At 48.6% G+C, this 20,691-nt stretch overlaps 1 protein-coding gene across 2 annotated transcripts in view; it reads right to left on the bottom strand.

The window, feature by feature from the left end:
• The window catches only part of Cdc42bpb (CDC42 binding protein kinase beta), an 86,972-nt gene that overhangs the window by 46,246 nt on the left and 20,035 nt on the right, over positions 1–20,691 (bottom strand). For both annotated transcript variants that reach the window (XM_029541171.1, XM_021201389.2), the window contains exons 2-4: positions 8,329–8,420; positions 4,285–4,368; positions 1,668–1,763 (exon numbers count right to left, since the gene is read on the bottom strand). In XM_029541171.1, coding sequence (XP_029397031.1) covers positions 1,668–1,763; positions 4,285–4,368; positions 8,329–8,420 — 272 coding nt within the window. The remainder of the gene's footprint in view (positions 1–1,667; positions 1,764–4,284; positions 4,369–8,328; positions 8,421–20,691) is intronic.

The following is a 20,691-nucleotide window of genomic DNA, read 5'->3' on the forward strand; positions in this document are numbered from 1 at the left end:
CACACTAGCGTCCAGGCCACAGATAAACCCACGCTCCCGGGAGGCACCTGTCTCCGCCTCTCCCTAGTCCCACAATCCCCCCACCCCTGTTGCTGCTGAGGCAGCAGGTCAGCTGATTCTCCACATCCTAGAAAGCAACTGAGAATCTCTGCCCTGGAGACTCGGAGCTGAGTGTGAACCTCAAAAGTAGCTGGTGACGCCTGTCTCCACTCCACACAATAGCACCTGACTGAGCCGAGGGAAGATCTCTGAACAAAACTGTCATCCCCACGTGCCTAGTTTCCCCGAAGGCTCAAACTGTTCCTGTCAGAAGAGCACGTGATCTACAGGGTGTCCATTCAAATGCTCGGGCAGAGGCGCTCATCAGGAACTGAGGAGCACCAATCACCTGCTTCAGCGAGAGAGCAGGGACCCTAACACGGCTGCTGTCATCTGTGCAAGGGCGGCGTCAGGGACCCTAACACGGCCGCTGTCATCTGTGCAAGGGCGGCGTCAGGGACCCTAACACGGCCGCTGTCATCTGTGCAAGGGCAGCGTCTCATAGCTACACACTCTGTGCCCCAGACACCCGTTATCAAAGGAGGGTGCTCACAAAGGTTTACAACATGGGAGTCATTGGCAAGGCTGGCCAATGTAATCAGAGGACTAATGTATCTTGGGGTACTGATGGATGGCAGGTGCCCTCTGCTGGAACAGATTGCTTGTCTAAACAAGCACTATGACAGACATCATCTACCATACCCTGGATGTTCAAATCTCAGAGTTTCATGCTTGAAAGAAACTATTTTAAGATGAATAAAAATGTTTTGCAAACAAATGGATACTTGACCAAGGAGCTTCACAGGGCTACCAGGCAAGGAGCTGTGTGAACAGAGAGGGGCCTGGGGTCCCCACCTGTGGGCTGTGTTACAACAGCGGTTATATCCTGTTCAGCTGCAGCTGAGGCAAATGCACTGGCTAGAGCGAGTTAAGCCCAGCCCTGCTTCTCTGAGTCCACTCAAACCATCTCAAGCAGAGTCATCCTGAAATTCCTAAACAAGGAGCCTGAGGTCACTGAGGGCTCACCCGGGGACCAGTCCACAGTTGTGCATACTCAATCTGCCTGAAGGAAGGCGTTACTTCCAAAGTGTTCACCGACGTCGGGAGCACCCAAGAAGCCCTGACAAGACCTGCCCGAGTCCTCAGCAACTCTGCCCCACCCACAGGAAAGGGGAGGCAGCTGTGCAGTGCAGAGCTAGGGCATCTAGCATACCCGTGTGCGGCTGCTTTTCTCTCAGCCTTCACTGCGCTGGGACCAGAGGTGTGTTGCCACACAGCTGAGATTCTTACTGTTATATACAACTCAAAACAGAAAAAGAAAAAACAAACTAACAGAAAAAGTAAAGACAAAAAAGAAAAGTTTTATACACTTAAAATGTTTTATGAACCAAGTCATGCAGTAAACTAATGGTTTGAGAAAAATGTTGTACAGTCCATGGAAGCCTCCAGTTAAAAATTGTCCCTGGTGGCCATTGAATAGAAACGAACCCCTCAGTTTTATGTGGGCTACGTACTGACTGACAATGGCCACTGCACACTGTCTGACTCATTTCTGAGTGGCAGCAAAGAGGAGCCAAAACTTCGAGGGGAGTCCCCGTGGGGCCAGGGCCCTGGGCGCGCAGGCCTACCAGGTAGTTCTCATCCTGAAAGGCATAGTGCAGAGCCGTGATCCACTGACAGTCGCCATTCACCAGCACGTCACGCTCTTCTCGAAAGCAAGCTGTCTGTGAGGAATGAGAGGACAGTCAGTCTGCATCCATCTAGGCAGGGTGCCCTAGAACACATTCCTAAATACTAGCAGTCTCTGTTGTGAGACTCCAAATCCTGAGTGCCTGGAGCCTAACGCCTTTACCTCACCTGAAACCAAATGTCCCACCTGTCCCCAAGAGCTTCTGCAGAAGACAGGAGACTGGAGATCTCTGCGCTCTTCCTTGCCTGAGCCAGCAAGCATTCTCCGTCCCTGTCCCCAGTGGTGGTCCCTGTGGCCCACACCTTGTGATTACCCTCCATGGACTGACTCAATAGCAGCTCTCAACCCACGACCCCAGCACACATCGCCACACCTCTTAACAAACTAGCCTCTTCACATGCCCTGAGCAACACATGACGCCCAATTGCACACCCGCTTCCGAGCAGCCCAGTCACATGGCAGACAAGAGGGACAACCTGCTGACTGATTTGAAACATGGTTTATTCAGTTTGCTGATGAACGGGTCACAGTCTGATGCCAGTCCTATAGCAACACCTGATGACCATGAACACATGGGTATAAGGCTTTTAGCCTATCTGGTTAAAAAAGAAAGAGCTTGCCGTCTGTCTTTCTAGCTGTCTGTCTGTCTCTGTCTCTGAAGCTGTGTGACCGAATTCAAATCAAGTCTGTGCTCTCCCACCCGACACCAGATAAGACCCCACACCTTCTACCTCCCAAGCTCTTACACAGCACTAGCCCCTTCTCCCCCCGGGCTGCTTCAGTGAGTCTCACTTGCTAAAGTGTTGGTTAGTGTTTTTGTCACCATGACACAAGCTAGAGTCAGCTGGGGAGAGGCACCTCAACTGAGAAAATGCCTCCATGAATCAGGCTGTGGACAAGCCCGTGGGGAATTTTCTTGGTCAATGATTAATGTGGAAGGGTCCACCCCACTGCAGGCAGGGCCAGGCCTCGGAAGATGGTTCTGAGTTGTGTAAGAGAGCAGGCTGAGCAAGCTGTGGGGAGCATGCTGGTAAACAGCACTCCTCCACGGCCTCTGCTTCAATTCCTGCCCTGACTTTCTTCAAGGACGGATTGTGACACAGAAAGGTGAGTCAAATAAGCCTTCTCCCTAAGCTGACTTTGACCAGTCAGGCTGTCATGAAGCAACAGGAAGCAAACCATGACTGAAACCATGAGAACAGGGAGCAGAGGGAACTGCGAGCAGAGGAAACACAATGACAAAGGTGGGTCCCCAAGGCTGGCCATGCAGGTGGGTCCCCGAGGCTGGCCATGCAGGTGGGTCCCCAAGGCTAGTCATGCAGGTGGGTCCCCGAGGCTGGCCATGCAGGTGGGTCCCCAAGGCTAGTCATGCAGGTGGCTAAGGCGGGTGTGGGGTTCCCGGGTGACTGAGAGATGGTGACAACTTAGTCAACCAGTGTTCGAAGAAAGAAATCAGTCCGAAAGGAGAACAAGGCATAGAAACAAGTTAGACACCCAGAGTATGGAGTGTCTGTGGGAGGCTAGTCAATACTAGCCACAAAATCTGTCCACAAAATTGGAAGCTCAAGAAAGATCTCGCTGCCGGGCAGTGGTGGCACATGCCTTTAATCTCAGCAACTAGGAGGCAGAAGCAGGCACATTTCTGAGTTCGAGGCCAGCCTGGTCTACAGAGTGAGTTCTAGGAAAGCCAGGACTGCACAGAGAAACCCTGTCTCGAAAAACAAACAAAACAAACAAACAAAAAACCAAAAACAACAAAAAAGAAAACCAGACAGACCTTGCCATAGCCACAAGTGGTGGCACACACATTAGCACTTGGGAGGCAGAGGCAAAAAGGTCTCTGACTTAAGATGCCAGTCTAATAGTGAGTTCTAGACCACCCAGAGCTACACAGCAAGAACTTTTCTTCCCAAAACACACACACACACACACACACACACACACACACACACACACACACACACACGGCCTAAGGGTCTTGTGTACTGTTACCTGCCCAAGGTAGCAGCTACCAATGGCAAAGCATGCAAGAAGTCAGCAACACATACTATGACAACAGCTTACAGTGACAAGGACAGAATGAGCAGCAGGGGAGTGGGTAGGAACTACAGAAGGGTCTCCCAAAGGGAGGCGCCCAGAGGCAACCCATTCAAGAGGGCAGAGCCTGGCCATATGCTGTAGTCCAGGGAGGGGCCCTGGCAGAGTGAGGGGAGTGAGCATGACGGACAGACAGACTGACGGATGGCCAGCGAGAAAACAACTGGACTGAGAGGGATCAACGTGGGGCTGAGACCAGAGGCTGGGAGTGGGGATTAGGAATCAAGGAAAAGTGTCTCAAATCGCCAGAACTCTCTGCACTACATGGGCTCTCAACAAATGTTTCCCTTTGCATGTGCAAGAGGACTGTAAGAAGCTTCGCAGGTACTTGTGCAAGCACATACACACACACGCACGCACACACACACACACATACACACACATATACCACACTCACACACACGCACATGTGCACATGCACACACACCATCTTTACTTACTGTACACTCCACACATACCTCTGCTCTCTTTAGCATCTCCCATTTGTTGAGAATTTTCATTGCATAAATTCGTTCAGTGTTCTTCATTTTGACAACAGCAACCTAGAATGTAAATTAGAATTTAAAAAAAATAGTTAATGGTTCAAAAGCCTTGCACATCTAAAAGTTCATCTTAACTGGCTGAGAACTCTGAGAGAAAGGGAGGAGAGAGAGAGAGAGAGAGAGAGAGAGAGAGAGAGAGAGAGAGAGAGAGAGAGAGAGGCGGTGGGGGGTGGGGTGGGGGACGTCTTCTGTATAAAGAAAGAGATGCCCTTTAAACAAGACAACTTGGCTTTAACCACACTGTAGCTTGGATGCGTCCACCTGGCTCAGGTAAAAAGACACTTCAGGACTAAGCAATGGGCACTGGGGTTTCCTGTCTTCCACTTGAGCAACACCAGAGGATTTTCAGTAAAAACAAACACGGCCCTTTTATGTTGGCTTTTAGCTTCTCCCTGTACTTGGGGCAATCTCCACATGCCTCACCCTCTCCCTCTGGCCTCTGTCCACCTTCCCTGCCGGCGTCTACAGGTACCAGCTACTCAAGTGAATCTTTGCTTCACAGAGGTAGTGGCTGTGCAGGTCTAGAGTATAGCAAAAGAGGCTTAGAAGCACCCTCAGGCCCGACTGTAATACCGCCTCTTTCAGGGTGTCTCTGTCACCCTGAGTGACCTCCATCGTGACCAGTAGCACCATGTGCGTCACTTCCCACTCACATACAGCTCCTTCAGGACAATGTGTGCTGCCATTGGAGGGAGGCCAAGTGTCTCTGCACTAAGGCCCACAGAACACTAAGCTGTGAGACAGAAAACCTGCTCTCCTAAGCAACACACACCTCACAATGCCACCACCGAGGGACCCTGAGACCTGACACGCCCTAAGATGTGCCATGTGTCCTCACAATCCTTACTGGGAAGGATGCTAGACAGCCATTGTCCACAGCTGTTGAATTTTTAGGGAGGAAGGGACTAAACGGCAGCCCAGGAGCAGTGGAATCGCATGCCAGCACAAGCTTTTAAAGCTTACATTAAAATGACAACCAGAAGGGCTGATGAGATGGTTCAGTGGGTAAGAGTACTGACTGTTCTTCTGAAGGTCCTGAGTTCAAATCCTAGCAACCACATAGTGGCTCACAACCTCCGGTAATGAGATCTGACGCCCTCTTCTGGGGTGTCTGAAGACAACTACAGTGTACTTATGAATAATAACAAATCTTTGGGCTGGAGTGAGCTGGGTTGACTGGAGCAAGCAGAAGTCTAAAAAAAAAATTAATTTACAACAACCATAAGGCTCACAACCATCTATACAGCTACAGTGTACTCATATACATAAAATAAATAAATCTTAAAATAAAAGTGTGTCACAGGAACAATTTACACTAAAAAAAAAAATGACAACCAAAATTCAATGTCTTCCTTGAATGATGTCTTCCATGGTGTTCGTCCCCTGACACAGCCACAGGCATTCCGAGTCCAGGATGGATGCCCTACACAATGCTCCCTTCATGCATATCAGCACAGGTGGCTGCTCTTAATGGCCTCCATGCTGTTTATCTGTGGCTTACAAAGCAACAGCCAAGCCTGCTGCAACCTGAGTAAACAGGAAACAGTTTCTGTGCAGGTCAGCAGCTCTGGGAGCAAGCCCACTGCTGTACCAGAGCGGCTCTTCCCTCCTGAGAGCCAGCCACAGCCTCCTGAGGTGCTGCCAATTCACTGCAGCAGAGGACTGCAGAGCTGACTTCAGACAATCACCGACCCTCACTCTGAGGGGAAGCCCAAGAACCTGGATGCTGAGAACAAGACCCTCAACACTGGAGTCACTCCTCCCAAGATACACATCCGGACAACCAACAAGCAGCTGATAAAATGCATGGAAGAGTGTGTGTGTCACAGAGAAACATCTGTTAAGAACACATAGAAGTGAAGCATTCAAGTAAAATTTAGGGTAAAAAAAATCTTTGTCTATGGGATAAATTAAAACAACTTAAAAATAAACAAGGAATAATTTTCTCATCTAGCCTACCAAAAACTTTCCAGCCCAAACTTCAATTCAAGTATTTCAAAGGGTCATTTTTGAGACATAGGTATCTGCTAATAAACTGACCAAAATCTACCACATTTGACCATCAAGCTGCCTTGAGAGGTCACAGCTAAAAAACAGACTTGAGTTCCAAATAGATTTCGTTAGACAGATTCTGCACAAATAACTTCTAGCAAGGAGAGGAAGCAGATGTCTAATGGTTTCTGCTCCAATATCTTCCCAGAAACCCCACTTTCCATTCTAAATTCTTAATCTTCAAAATAACAAAAATTTAAAAACTCTTTCCTAATGAAAGAAATGCTGGTTAATCATGAGTAAACTGAACTCTTATTAATAAGAGAGAACTAAAGCCCAGGAAGGAGCAGTGGTGCATGACTTTAATCCCAGCTCTCAGAGGCAAACTGTGAGTTTGAGGCCAGCCTGGTCTCCATAGTGAGTTCCAGGAACAGCCAGAAGCATAAAGAGAGATCATGTCTCAAAATCCTAAGGAAGTGGGAGTATAATGAAGGAGCTTTGACAAGAGGATGTTTCCCAAGCAGTTATGAAAAAAGTCTGAAGTCAAAAGACTCCAACCCAGAACCAAGACCAACTTGATTCTCAGCGTGGACAAGCACAGAGCCACCAAGAGGTGATACCTGTCCTGTCTGTCCCAGGTTTGCCCAGCTGATTAAACAATATACCCAAAAAGGATTGATAAACTGATTCCCAGCATCTTTGGTTCTTAAATCAATAATACTATTAACACTGAGTCAAGCTCCATGGAAGTTTATTAAAACCATGACAGAGAACACAAATATCTAAGCTTGGAGTTTTCCCTTCTGGTAAATCCCTTTAGTTTCTGATGCAGTCATTTCTACAGCAATCAGCCTGCCATCTATATAAGAACGAGCTCCATACCCTGGGTACCAAGTGAAGTCTGGGCGTTGGCTCCGCCTGCAGGACCTGAGCTCAATCCCCAGGGTCCAAGAACAAAGCAGAATGTCATGCTGTACCCCTCTGACCTCAGCACAGGGTGCTGTACCCCTGTAACCCCAGCACAGGGAGGCAGGGGTGGATCAAACCCAGAATGCCATGCTGTACCCCTGTAACCCCGGCATAGGATGCTATACCCGTGACCCCAGCACAGGATGCTGTACCCCTGTAGCCTCAGCACAGGATGCTGTACCACCTTAACCCAGCACAGGGAGGTAGGGGCGGATCAAACTAGCCCAGCTGAACTCAGGTTCAGTGAGACTGTCTCTCAAAGCCTGAGGTGGAGTGACAGAAGACATCTCATGTCAACCTTTGGCCTCTAACAGGACCCCCCCAGGTACAAATATGTATTAGACACATTATGCACGCGCACACACACACACACACACACACACACACACACACACACACACACACACGGAGTTATCTTCCCAAAACCGATGGAATTTTATGAAGGAAGGAATTTTATTTTTTTTTTTAGCAATTTCCCTTATCTGGGAATGTAAATGTTGATTTTTTTTTCCAATTTTTATTAGGTATTTACCTCATTTACATTTTAAATGATATCCCCAAAGTCCCCTATACCCCCCCCCCTGCTCCCCTACCTACCCACTCCCCCTTCTTGGCCCTGGTGTGCCCCTGTACTGGGGTATATAAAGTTTGAAAGACCAAGGGGCCTCTCTTCCCAATGATGGCTGACTAGACCATCTTCTGTTATATATGCAGCTAGAGACACGAGCTCTGGGGGTGCTGGTTAGTTCATATTGTTGTTCCACTTATAGGACTGCAGACCCCTTCAGCTGCTTGGGTACTTTCTCTAGCTCCTCTATTGGGGGCCGAAGGAAGGAATTTTATGAGCATAAAATTGACCATAGAACATGATAACAAAGTTAATCAATACATCATGCTGGCCCTGTTTACCCACCCAGAGCTCTTCAGAGGATACCAGCGGCAGGCCCAAGATGTAAGGAGCCGGTATTGCCTGGGCCAGGTAGAGGGAGTCTCTCTTACCTCACCAAAAGCTCCTCTTCCGATCACTTTGATGATCTCGAAGTCTTCTCGATGAAGCTGCATGTCCTTCACGAGCTGGGTGAAAGGCTTAGCTGTAAGGAGAGACACAGATTAGTCCAGCACACGACACTCTCCTCACACAGTTTAGTCCAGCACGCGACACTCTCCTCACACAGTTTAGTCCAGCACGCGACACTCTCCTAATGCTACCTGATGGCAGTACCACACTATCAGCTTTCTCGGAATATGGATGGTTGTCAACAGTAATGATTCAGTATCTACTGTAACAAATATAGTTGCTGCAAAAATCTGGTAAGCCCTCTACTTTCCTGGTCAGATCCAAGGCTGGTCCCCTGAGATGGCAGCAACCAGCATATTGCTGGGCTTTGGAAGGGGTATGTAGTACTGGGATGAAGTGTTCCTTCAAATGTGACTTATTAGGAAACAATGTCTTCACAGATGTAACCCAGTTAACATGAGGTCACACACTATAACTGGGTGGGCCCTAAAGCCAACAAGATTGTGTTTTTTTAGAAATACTTTTACTATTTACTTACATATACACATATGTATATGTGTGTGTGCATGTGTCTGAGGTTAGGGGCATCCCTTGGAGCTTGAGTTAGAAGCAGTTGTAAGCTGCCTGATGTGGGTGCTGGGAGTTGAACCTGGTCCTCTGCAGGAACACTACATGTTCTTAACCAGTGAGCCATCTCTCCAGCCCAAGATTTGATATTCTTATAGGAATAAAATTTGGACAGAGTCAGGAGGGAGAGAAAGTCACATGAAGATAGAGGAGAGAGGGAAGCAGCCCCGAACCAGTTCATACCAAGGAATGCTGGTAGCCACTAGGAGCTGGAACAGGCAAACAGGTTCCTCTCTGAACCTTCAAGGAAACAGGCCATACCTTGGTCTTTCAGACTTCGTGCAGCTGTGACAGGCAGAGCTCTGTGACTTTGAGCACCCCCCACCCCCTACATCTACCAGTATACGACAATAATTCCCACAGAGGTTCTCCTTTCTCCCAGGAGAGCAGGGGACAGGGACAAGCACAATGCGGTCTGGCTCCTGACCACTGCCCCTCCTTTCCTGCCATGGTCTGGCCTACCTGGCAAGTGTGTTGGTTGCATCTTGTATACCCGCCTGCTCTTACCTCAAGCCCAAACCCATTTTATGCTAATTTCCATTGGTCTTAATTACTAGAGGTTTCTTTTCTTTCACTGTAGCCCAGGCTGTCCTGGAACACCCTCTGTAGACCAGACTGGCCTCAAACTCACAGATCCGCTTGTCTCTGCCTTCAGAGTGCTGGGATTAAAGGTGTGTGCCACCACACCTGGCTACTAAAGGTTTCTAGAGTGTTAGGTCGTTGGGCAAAACTGAGTAAATGTATTACTTCTTACATCTTATATTGGTATCTAAAACAAACTGTCGAAAAGTATAATCTAGTATTTTAAAGACTGCATGTTGAGCTTACTTTTCTTGTTGCTCAGTATGATTGAGGTTCAGTCACTATTGTTCACTGTTAACAACAATACTGGAGCTATAGAAAGCTCCTGGCTTCTACCAGAGGGTGAGCTGTGGACTCTGGCCCATCATCATGAACACCCACCCAGCAGCACAGCGCTCAGAAAACGGAATGCACAAAGCCTGGAATTTAAGGCCGGCCCAACAAGTAAGCCCCTGGGTTAGAACCTAAGGGTCAGCTACAGTTCATGTTTGCTCCTCTCAACTATCACCAAAAATAACCACTCTTAAAGCCCCAAGGGAAGCAAGGTTTGTAGACAGCCGCTAGAAACTGGGGGGAGCCGAACAGTACCTTACTCTACTGTGAAGAAAAACAAGGACTCTGACCTTCTATATAAACCAGAAGAAAAGTGTTTGGGAAGGGAGGCATGCCCAATAACTCCAGAGCAGACACGCCCCTCCCCCATGAGCACAGCAGACAGCAGGGCTTTCTGGACCCCACAGAACCAGGCGCACGGGCGCACAGGCTCGAGGGCCATGACAGACACGGTGCAGGCACACTCAAGCATTTGGGAAGCAAAGAAAATTCCACTTATAAAAGCCTCATGTGTGGCTGAACTTGTCCACGTTCCACCTCAGCTCTTGCTCCTCCTGGCCATCATTAACTACTTACAAACTTCTGTGCCATTTTTATTTTACCTGTGATTTTTAGCTTTCTGTATCACTCAATGATCAGTTTAATAGATTCATGAGTTGAGTTTCTTGAATATATTAATTTTAAGAAATTATTTTCATAGAGAATTTATAATGATCTTTTTCATATACACTTTTTATTACTTTAATTTCGAGGATGAAATTCCTGGACTTTTCAAAGAACACAGAAATGTTTTTATAGTTCGTAAGATGCCTTCCCAAGCAAACCCAACCCAGACTACACTCTCAGTACCACAGCTCTGAGATGCTACATGGGAGGCTGAACCATGCCTGTTGTGAGCTGGATAATGAGCCACTGCCACGTGCCCACACTGCTCTTCCCACTGCCGTGCTCCCTGCTCTCCCCACTGCTGTGTTCCCACACTACTCTTCCCACTGCCGTGCTCCCACACTGCTCTTCCCATTGCTGTGCTCCCACACTGCTGCACACTGCTCTTCCTACTGCTGTGCCTCCCACACTGCTGCACTGCTCTTCCCACTGCTGTGCTCCCACACTGTTGCACACTGCTCTTCCCACTGCAGTGCTCCCTGCTCTTCCCACTGCCATGCTTCCACACTGCTTCTCCCACTGTTGTGCTCCCACACTGCTGCACTGCTCTTCCCACTGCTGTTCTCCCACACTGTTGCACAATGCTCTTCCCACTGCCATGCTCCCACACTGTTGCACACTGTTCTTCCCACACTGTTGCACACTGCTCTTCCCACTGCCGTGCTCCCACACTGCTGCATGCTGCTCTTCCCACTGGGTATGTAACTGCTGTGCTCCCACACTGCTGCACACTGCTCTTCCCACTGAGTGCTCCCACTGCTACATGCTGCTCTTCCCACTGCCATGCTTCCGCTGCTGCACGCTGCTCTTCCCACTGCTGTGCTCCCACTGCCACACGCTGCTCTTCCCACTGCCATGCTCCCACTGCTGCATGCTGCTCTTCCCAATGAGTGCTCCCACTGCTGCATGCTGCTCTTCCCACTGCCATGCTCCCACTGCTGCATGCTGCTCTTCCCACTGCCATGCTCCCACTGCTGCATGCTGCTCTTCCCACTGAGTGCTCCCACTGCTGCATGCTGCTCTTCCCACTGCCATGCTCCTACTGCTGCATGCTGCTCTTCCCACAGGGTATGTAACTGCTGTGCTCCTCCTCTGACAAGATATAAAGCTGTAAATGTGATTCTTCTACACTGTGTTTTTCTTAATGAACTACATTATTTATAGAAATTAGTTTAAAGATAAATATCTTTTATTTATGTATTTATTTTGGTTTTGAGACAGGGTAGGAAATTATCTTAATTAAACTTTAACTGGTTCTTTCTTTCTCCTGTCATTTTAGTAAGGTTCAGAAAACCAATGAATCCTTTGAAGATCTAGCTTAATCCTATTTTGTGTTAAAGGCTTTTGAAAAACATTTATCCTTTATGCCACCACCCTTCATCCCTTAACAGGTGTGAAATGCAGATTTTAATGCTTGGTTGTAACAACAGCGCACGTGTTTAAGCAGAAAAGGATTTGCCTAACCCTGTTTAGTTCTCCTACTCCCCTGTGAGGGTCCCAGACAAGCTCCTGCTTCTGTCACATTCCAGTCACAAGGACTCACTGTGGCATCCTGGCAGCTAGCCTATCTTAGAAGTTATGTCAGGGACTAGGAACAGATCTCCTCTTCCTAGGACAGAGAGCTCTTTCCCGGGCTCAGCTGTCGGACCCACTGGAGCCTGCACCCAGGCGGCCTCCTCCTCACCCCTCCACACAGACTGTCCTGAGGCTGCTCAACCTCCCTGCTAAGCTTCCTGCTACTCTTTGCCTAAATGTGTTGTTGTGTATTTCAACAGTCTTGTCCACGTGTCCCACAAAAGGTTGACATGAAGTTGTCAGGGTCACCTGGAAAACTGGACAACTATAGAAACAAACAAACTATGGGAGGTGGGGCTTGACCTGGTAAAGAACCTAAAAGACCAGGACATCGATGTAAATAAAAGTAAGGCACAGAGGGGCCTAGAAAGAAGGCCTGTGGGTGTTTCTCTCTTTAGGCCAAAGAACAAGGGGGTAAATTCACACAATGTGTGAGTGACCTCAGGGCAGAGCTCTGTCCTAGGGAAGAGCTAAGGGTGGGGAGGGAGATCTGCTGCAGACAGCAGGGGGCCAGTAAATACAAAGACCTAGAGCAATGGTGGTGGAAAAGATATGGGGGGGGGGGTGTGCGCGCGCGCATGCGCGCGCGCATATGCTGGGAATCCACAGAGGGGTCATAAGACGGTGAGAACCTGTCTCCAACGTACACACCAAGAGACAGACCGACAGACAGACACTTAAGTGGGTGTACAAAGACATATATATATATAGCCAAGCTCTGAAAACCGAGAGGCCTTAAAATACGAAACCCTAAAATGAAGACCTAATACCAGGTTTTAGTTTCTAAATATCCTCCACTAAAGGAACCAGGTCTCCTCAGGCAAGTCCAGAGCCTGAGCAGCCTGTGGTGTGAAGAGAAGCTCCAAGGACGGCCCAAGGAAACGAACCACCATGGTCACAGGGAGCTCATACCAACATCAGGAAGTTCTTCAGCCTGGAAACACGGAGTGCCAGAGCCCTAACCTGCGAGCGAAGGAGAGCAGGCAGTGGCGTATTAAGGTTATGCTGCTGATACTTCGGTTGCGTTGTGGTTTCATGGAATACTTGTGTTTACAGAGTACTCAGGGAACATCATGTGAGAACTCTCAAATACCTCGGGAAAGCAGCTTTTCCTGTTGTTTAACTTCTTTCAGTGTAAAACCATTACAAAGACATCTACCTTTTCTTTTTTTTTTTTAATTGTTTTATTAGATATTTTCTTCATTTACATTTCAAATGCTATCCCGAATGTCCCCTATACCCTCCCCCACCCTGCTCCCCAGCCCACCCACTCCCACTTCTTGGCCCTGGCTTTCCCCTGTATGGGGCATATAAAGTGTGAAAGACCAAGGGGCCTCTCTTCCCAACAATGACTGACTAGGCCATCTGCTATATATGCAGCTAGAGACACGAGCTCTGGGGGTACTGATTAGTTCATATTGTTGTTCCACCTATAGGGTTGCAGACCCCTTCAGTTCCTTGGGTAATTTCTCTAGCTCCTCCATTGGGGTCTCTGTGTTCTATCTCTGTGTGCGACATCTACCTTTTCTAATGTAGCTAAATAGATAACTCAGGAAATCGAGGAGAGCCACACTCACCAGATGGACACCAACATTAATGCCCCAAGAGAAAATCAGGACAACTCAGTCCTGGGGAGGGGAGGGGCAGGATGTGCCTGGACACCTTGGAACCAGAGCGCACTGCTAACCTGGGCAGGGAGATGACCCTGACATAGGAGGCCCAGTGACATCAGGCCGTGATGCCCCCAGAACCACAAAATGAAACAAACCACAAAACCAGTTAATGCTGCGGGCGTGAGAGTATAAAGGACACGGTGGCTCTTTTTTCTTGTAGTATCCTACTGCTGTCTTGCATGTTTAAAGCAGAAGGAGGAAGAGGAGGAGGAGGAGGAGGAGGAGAACATCGTCATCGTCGTCATCATCATCATCATCGGGGCTATCAACATCATCATCATCATCATCATCATCATCATCATCATCATCATCATCATCATCATCATCGGGGCTAGAATACAGCTCAGCAGGTAAGACCATTTGTTCCTGTAGAGATTCCCAGGACCTTATAACCCTTACAACCATCAATAACTCCAGGGGATCCCATACCCTCTTCTGGCATCTGCAGATACCAAATATCCAAGCAGAACGCATATTTACATGCAGGCAAAACACATATGCTTATACATAAATCATTTTTAGAAAGTTATTTTCCCCTGTCCTGTATTTCACTCAGCTAAAACCGTCAGCACTGTCACATACTCTTAAACACGCTGGCTAGGAAGCAAAACAGAGTGCTCAAAAAACCATCTGGGCCAGGCGTGGTGAAGTGAGGCCTCCGCCTGGGGTACATTAGTGAGACCTTCCTCAACCGATCAATTAATATCAAAAATAAAATAAAGACTAGTAATCTTTCAAGTATTATTTATATTAACATCTCAAAATTTCTTTTTTAATTCTGGCATGATGCACACACCTTTAGTCCCAGTGGCAGGAGGATCTCTTGAGTTCAAGGCCAGCTTGGTCTACATAGCAAATTCCAGAACAGCCAGGGCTAAATAGAGAAACTGTCTCCAAAAAAAGTATTTATATGTGTGGATGTTTGGCCTGCATGTGTCTGTGTAGCACATATGTGTAGTCCCAGAGAGTCCAGAAGACAGTGTTAGGTCCCCAGAACTGAACTTACAGAGGAACCCTGGTCTCTGAAGAGCAGCCAGGGTTCCTAACCTCTGGGCCATCTTTCCAGCTCCATACAACACTCATAAAAGGCAGACCGTATGGTCAGTCAGCTGGAGGAAGGTATGTCAGCTGTAACTGGGGACACAACGCTGACTCTCACAGTGACACAGATCATACATGGAGCAGGAACACCACATGCAACAATTCTAATACATGGAGCAGGAACACCACAAGCAACAATTCTAAGTTTCAAGAAGAGCAGAACTGCAGCCAGGCACGGGGAAGCAGAGACAAAAGATGAGTTACACAACCAGAGACTGAAAAGGACACAGAACAGAACTCTTCCACACTCCATCAGTATCTATATCTAGACACTCCATGCCACTGGGTCAACAAACACCCACAGGAAACCCGGAAGTGCTACGGACCAGGTGGGCACTCACACCATTAACCTGGAGTACAACCAATGAGGGTTCTACCAGTTCTCACACTCTCAGCCTTCAACTCTGGGAGCCCTGGAACAGGACCAAACGCTTAAGTCCTCCTTTCACAAAGCGGACGTGACTACCTCCTATGGTTACCCACTTTCTGCCCAGCACAGCCACAAACCTATGAGGACTGATGGTCACCATGACATCAAAGAGATTTACCTTCTCCCTAAGAAAGGCTCACACCACCATTCCCATTCCTCCAGACCCCACTGAACTTCTGGTTCTGCAGAGCTGGAGGTCAGGCTCATGCAAGTGCTCCATGCAAGTGCTCCACTAAGCTGTAGAGCTTTATTGCCCCTGAATTCTCCTGTCACCAAAGGCAATGGATCATCAATCAACATAACTACTATGGCTAAGAAGATGCTCAGCAGTAAGACAAGACTGCTTGCTGGGCCCCAGCTGAGGCAACAGACAGGTGGATTCCAGGAGCTCAACCGCCAGCCAACCAAGCCAAAGAGGCAAGCTTCCAGTTCAATGAGGGACCCTGTCTCAGGGCAGAAAGGCAGAGGCAAAGAGCAGTGAAGACACCTGGTGCCTCCTCCAGCCTTCACGTGTTCACACACGTGTTCACACACAGGTTCACATACGTGTTCACACAGGGTATCCACACTCCCTTGAGAACATGCCACACACACCCCACACACACAGAAACACAGAGAAGAACTATTGATAGAGATCCAAATTGTAAGAAAAACTGAAGCCCAGTGTTCCTTTAAAGGACAGCTCTGCCAGGAAGAACTAATGGTGAAGGGAAGCTCTCTGACCAGTGAGAAACTAAGGCCTCAAACCTCCGCTCCTTTGCCACGAGGAGAAGTAAGACTAGAATGGCTGACCAGAGGGGCTAGCAGGGAAAGAGTCAGAAGAAGGAGGGCCGAGACAGCTGCCAGCAGATGGCAGGCATTTAGGCTTCCCTTTCCCACCCAGCAGCTCACAATGCCAGCCATCAGCTATCAACCCGGACTCAGCCTCTGGACTCAAGTCTTCCTTTCTCCCCCAAGATGGATTTTCTCTGTGTAGCCCTGGCTGTCCTGGAACTTGATCTGTAGACCAGGCTGGCCGCCAACTTAGAGATCCACCTGCCTCTGCCTCTAGAGTGCTGGTACTAAAGGCGTGCGCCACCACACCCAGCTTAGGCCTAAGTCTCTCAACTCTTCGGTCCCTGTCGCTCCATTTCAGCAGCATCATGTGTGCAACTGAAATGGTCTTTGAGGTCTAGTGTAAACTGAAGGCTGTACAGAGAAACAGGGACCCTGAAGGCCACTGATGTACCTGGGAAATGGAACATACAAGACACAAGTCAACTGCACCTGAAGGAAGGCTCTGTGCTTCTCCTCACCCTTCAGGAGACAGAGTGGCTGCCTGACACACGGTGGCTCCTAATGATGGCACAAAGGTTAACACTCACACTAAGGGTTCTGAAATATGTGCTCAAATTACAGAGCCACCCTCACTTGTACAGGTAACTAGGTATTTGTGAAGTGACAGCAATCTATGTCACAGGCAGGCAGTTGCAGACCCCCACCATGAACCAGGACCCGGGGAAAACGGACTTGACTCTTCCAACAAGTCCCTAAGTGAAACTGCTGGTGACCTGTGGACCCGAGGCACTCCCGGTGGGTCAGCAAACGGTATGTCTGAACTATGCTCAGCGCAGCTGCAGAGTGAGGAGGAAGCTTTTTAACAGTGAGTCAGAAGCCAAGCCAGCTACAAGCTTGGGCAGTGAAAGTCCACCAGGGTGGGAAGGCTGTGCTGAGTCAACACCAGCCTTCATTCCAGCAGTGTACTGTCACAGAGGAGCCGCCTATGCCCGGATGAAGCAGGTCACACCTACCCTTCACTCCCGGACACGCCCTCTTTGTCAGGTGCCTTTCTCCATTCTTTTCCATGTGGTAGAAGCTGCTCTGTTACCATGGAAACAAGCCTGCACCACCACACTGCTGCACATCACCTCAGTGTTCTGACCTCCTGCCCGAGGATGGTGCACCTGAATACTCCAAGGGGCTGCGATCCCAGCCACATGCAGCGCTGTCCTGTGGGAGTCCTTCAGCAAAGAGAAGACCCTCTGCTGTCACGAGTAACCCTGCAATAAAGCCAGCTCCCCTGCTGCTGTGAACAAAAAATTTCATTTTAAAAATTCCAGGGCTGGCACAGTCCAGAGCCTTGCCCAGTTGCACAAAGCCCTGGGTTCTGTCCCCAGTAGTGCCTCTCTCCCCAAATAATTAAAGTGAAAAGTGACCGAGTGTACAGCAGGTGACTGAGTGAGAAACTATGGCCACTGCACTCACTGCAGCACAGTTGACCCGTTTCCAGGTCAACTCTTCCACAAGCTCTTGGATGCATCCTATTTATGTACATCCTAGACTTAAGAGACAGGAAATCAGAATTAAAGAATGAGGGCTAAGACAGGCGTGGAGGCACACTCCTGTAAGCTCAAAACCTGGGAGCTGACGCAAGAGCTTCAAAGCCAGTCTGGGTCACACAGTGAGTTCCAGGCCAGCCTGAACTCGGCCAAGGGACCGTCTCAAAAGGCAAACAAGTAGGTAAAGGTGTTTGCTGCCAAACCTGACTGACCTAAGGTTCAATCCCTGAAACACATGGAAGGGAAAAAACCCGACTCCCACAAGTTGTCCGCTGACCTCCACATGTGCCCTTCTTAAACACACATGCATGCATGCACACATGGGACAGACACACAGAATGAACGCAAAACAAAAGCAACAAACCAAACCTCACCCCCGAAAGGTAAGAAGTGCCTGTCAGCAAGTGGCTGAAGAGGGCGGAGAATGCTGGAATGCGGAGAGATTAGCATGTTCTGGAAGTATCCGCTCTGTACGTACAGAGGTTGTCAAAGTGGGTTCCTTGGCACCCCTGGTATGATTTCTATTGCTGTGATAAACATCATGACCAAAACCACCCCGAGAAGGTCACAGTTCATCACCCAGGGAAGTCAGAGCAGGAACCCAAGGCAGGAACCTGGAGGCAGGGACTGAAGCAGAGGCCATGGAGGGTGCTGCCTACTGACTTATCTCCATGACTCACTCAACCTGCTTTCCTGTATAACACAAGACCACAGGAGCAGGGTTGGCACTGTCTGTAGTGGGCTGAACCATCCCGTATCAATCACTAATCAAGATGAACCCCACAGCCTTGCCTACAGGCTAATCTGATGCTGACATTTTCTCATCTTCTTCCTAGATGACTCCAGTTGTGTCAAGTTGACAAAACTCTTACAGCCTGCAGCATCTGCTGGAGAAGGTAGGTAGACGTAGTAACAGAGACTGTCTACTGGGAGCAACTGAGCTTAGAAGTTAGGACGCTCTACCCTGAAAGATCTCTCTTCTCAGGGGGTTCACACCTGAAGTCATCTCTGCCGACTAACCAAAAGACATGCTGAAAGGGGCTCAGAGGTACATGGGTCCCCTGAACACAAACCGATGGCTTTCTCACTGTTGGCAAGATGGTTTGATGCGTGAACGTGCCTGCTGCCAAGGCTGACTAATGACCTAAGTCTAATCCTTGGAACACACATGGTAGAAGGAGAGAATTAAATCACACAAGTGTCCTTTGACCTCCAGAACTCTATGCATCTGCAGCACAGCCACACCAAGCCAAACACACACAATAAGAAAATAAACATTTAAAAACAAACAAACAGCTGCCAGCTTTATTAGTGGAATGATCAAGTCAGGAGCAGCAGGGTTGGCTTACGATGCATGATAGACCTGAGCACACGTATGTGTGTGCGACACCATCTTTGATTGTATTCCACTGTACTTCTTAAATGGGTCTTTCACAGAGCCTAGAGCTCTCCACTTTGTCTAGACTAGCAGGCCAAAGGGCGTCAGGGATCCACCTGTCTCTGCATCAGAAGTTCTGGGGTTATGGGTTTGTGTCACCACACCCTGCTCTTACACGGGTTCTGAGAACTCAAGTCTTCACGCTTGCACATAAATGAAGTACTTTCTGCACTAAGCTGTCCCCAGCTCTGCCCTCAGTGTCATCCAGATGGCCACCATTGTTGAGACTCACTGCGGGGCAATGGAGCCTCCCAGGAACCCGAAGCCAAGGAAGAGGTACCAGGCACAATAAAGTCTGCTGTCCTGCTACTCTGGGGAAAAATAGGCCAAAGATCTTTTTTAAAAATGTCCTTTTTACTGTAGCAAGCAGAATTCTCATTTTGTTTGACCCTGTTTTAGAAAGACAGGTAAGACGGAAACAGGATGGAGAGGAACCGACAATGCACACAGCCTCTGTGTGATGGGAATCCATGCATAGCACGCTTTGCTGCCCGCCCCAGCCACCAGCTATGTGCACAGCAGCATCCCCACCTGACAGGTAAGACCACTCCGGGCCGGCCGTGGTCACAGCTCACAGACGGGAAATAGCAGAGCTTCCTGGCCCCAGGCCAGGGCCAAACCCAAGGTCTAAATGTGTGGATCCCTGGGGGCCACTTGTCCCAGGCACTAGGTGGTGATGTCAGATGACAGGCCAGCGATGCAGTCTGGCCTTTCACAGGATGAGCACGGGTAAAAGCTTAGGTGGGGTCACATCCTTGTCACAACATTTTGTTACCTTCTGACTTTCCCCACAGCTGCCTTCCTGCTTGGTTTGACAGCCAAGACACAGGAGAGAGTCTTGTTTCTGTTACAGTGACAGAAACTCATTCCAAAATTTAATTCAGTAAGAAAGTCTTGAATTCAGCTACTTGTCTGATTTTTTTACTTCAGTATTTAAAAAGAAGGATCCAACCATGGAGGAAGGATCGTCAAGCCATTTCTTCCTCAGTGAAGCAGCGTGGCTTCTTGTCCTTTCTCCACTATCCAAATTTCCAGGACTTTCTGTCATCTGTCTCTAGGACCCCTACCCCTTCTCAGCTACCCCTTCACTCATCCTGAGAGCGAAGTTAAAAGGGCAAGAATGTGGGGTCTTGTGTGGCCTCCACCCAGAGACCTTGCTGCGTGCAGATCACCTTTTACTGAAACAGTGTCTCCTAACCAGGACAGGCTGTGCATCTAATCTGAGAAATAAAGGCTTCCAGTCCAAAATTAACTTACTGAGGAAAGCCCTTGGGATTTCATATGTGATGTTGCCCAGGTTAGCATAGGGATAGGTGTATAACATACACAGTTTTAAAGGCCAGACCCTAACTATATGTTTATATATATATTCCGGCAGTCACAGATTTCACGGCATGCTGAATGGAGTCATTCTGGACTTTTATGATAGGGTGCAGTTTGTTGATAGCTCAGCAGGACAAAATGGCTGGAGCAGACACAGCTTTCTCATTCCAATCTTATTTGTGAACTGAGTTTCTGAAATTGTGGTGACTGACCCATTCCCCTCCCCCTTCAATTCTATGCAATTACTTTACAGACAAAAAGCATCATTACAGATTGGT

Source organism: Mus pahari, chromosome 7, assembly GCF_900095145.1.
Source record: "Mus pahari chromosome 7, PAHARI_EIJ_v1.1, whole genome shotgun sequence".
Lineage (NCBI taxonomy): Eukaryota > Metazoa > Chordata > Mammalia > Rodentia > Muridae > Mus > Mus pahari.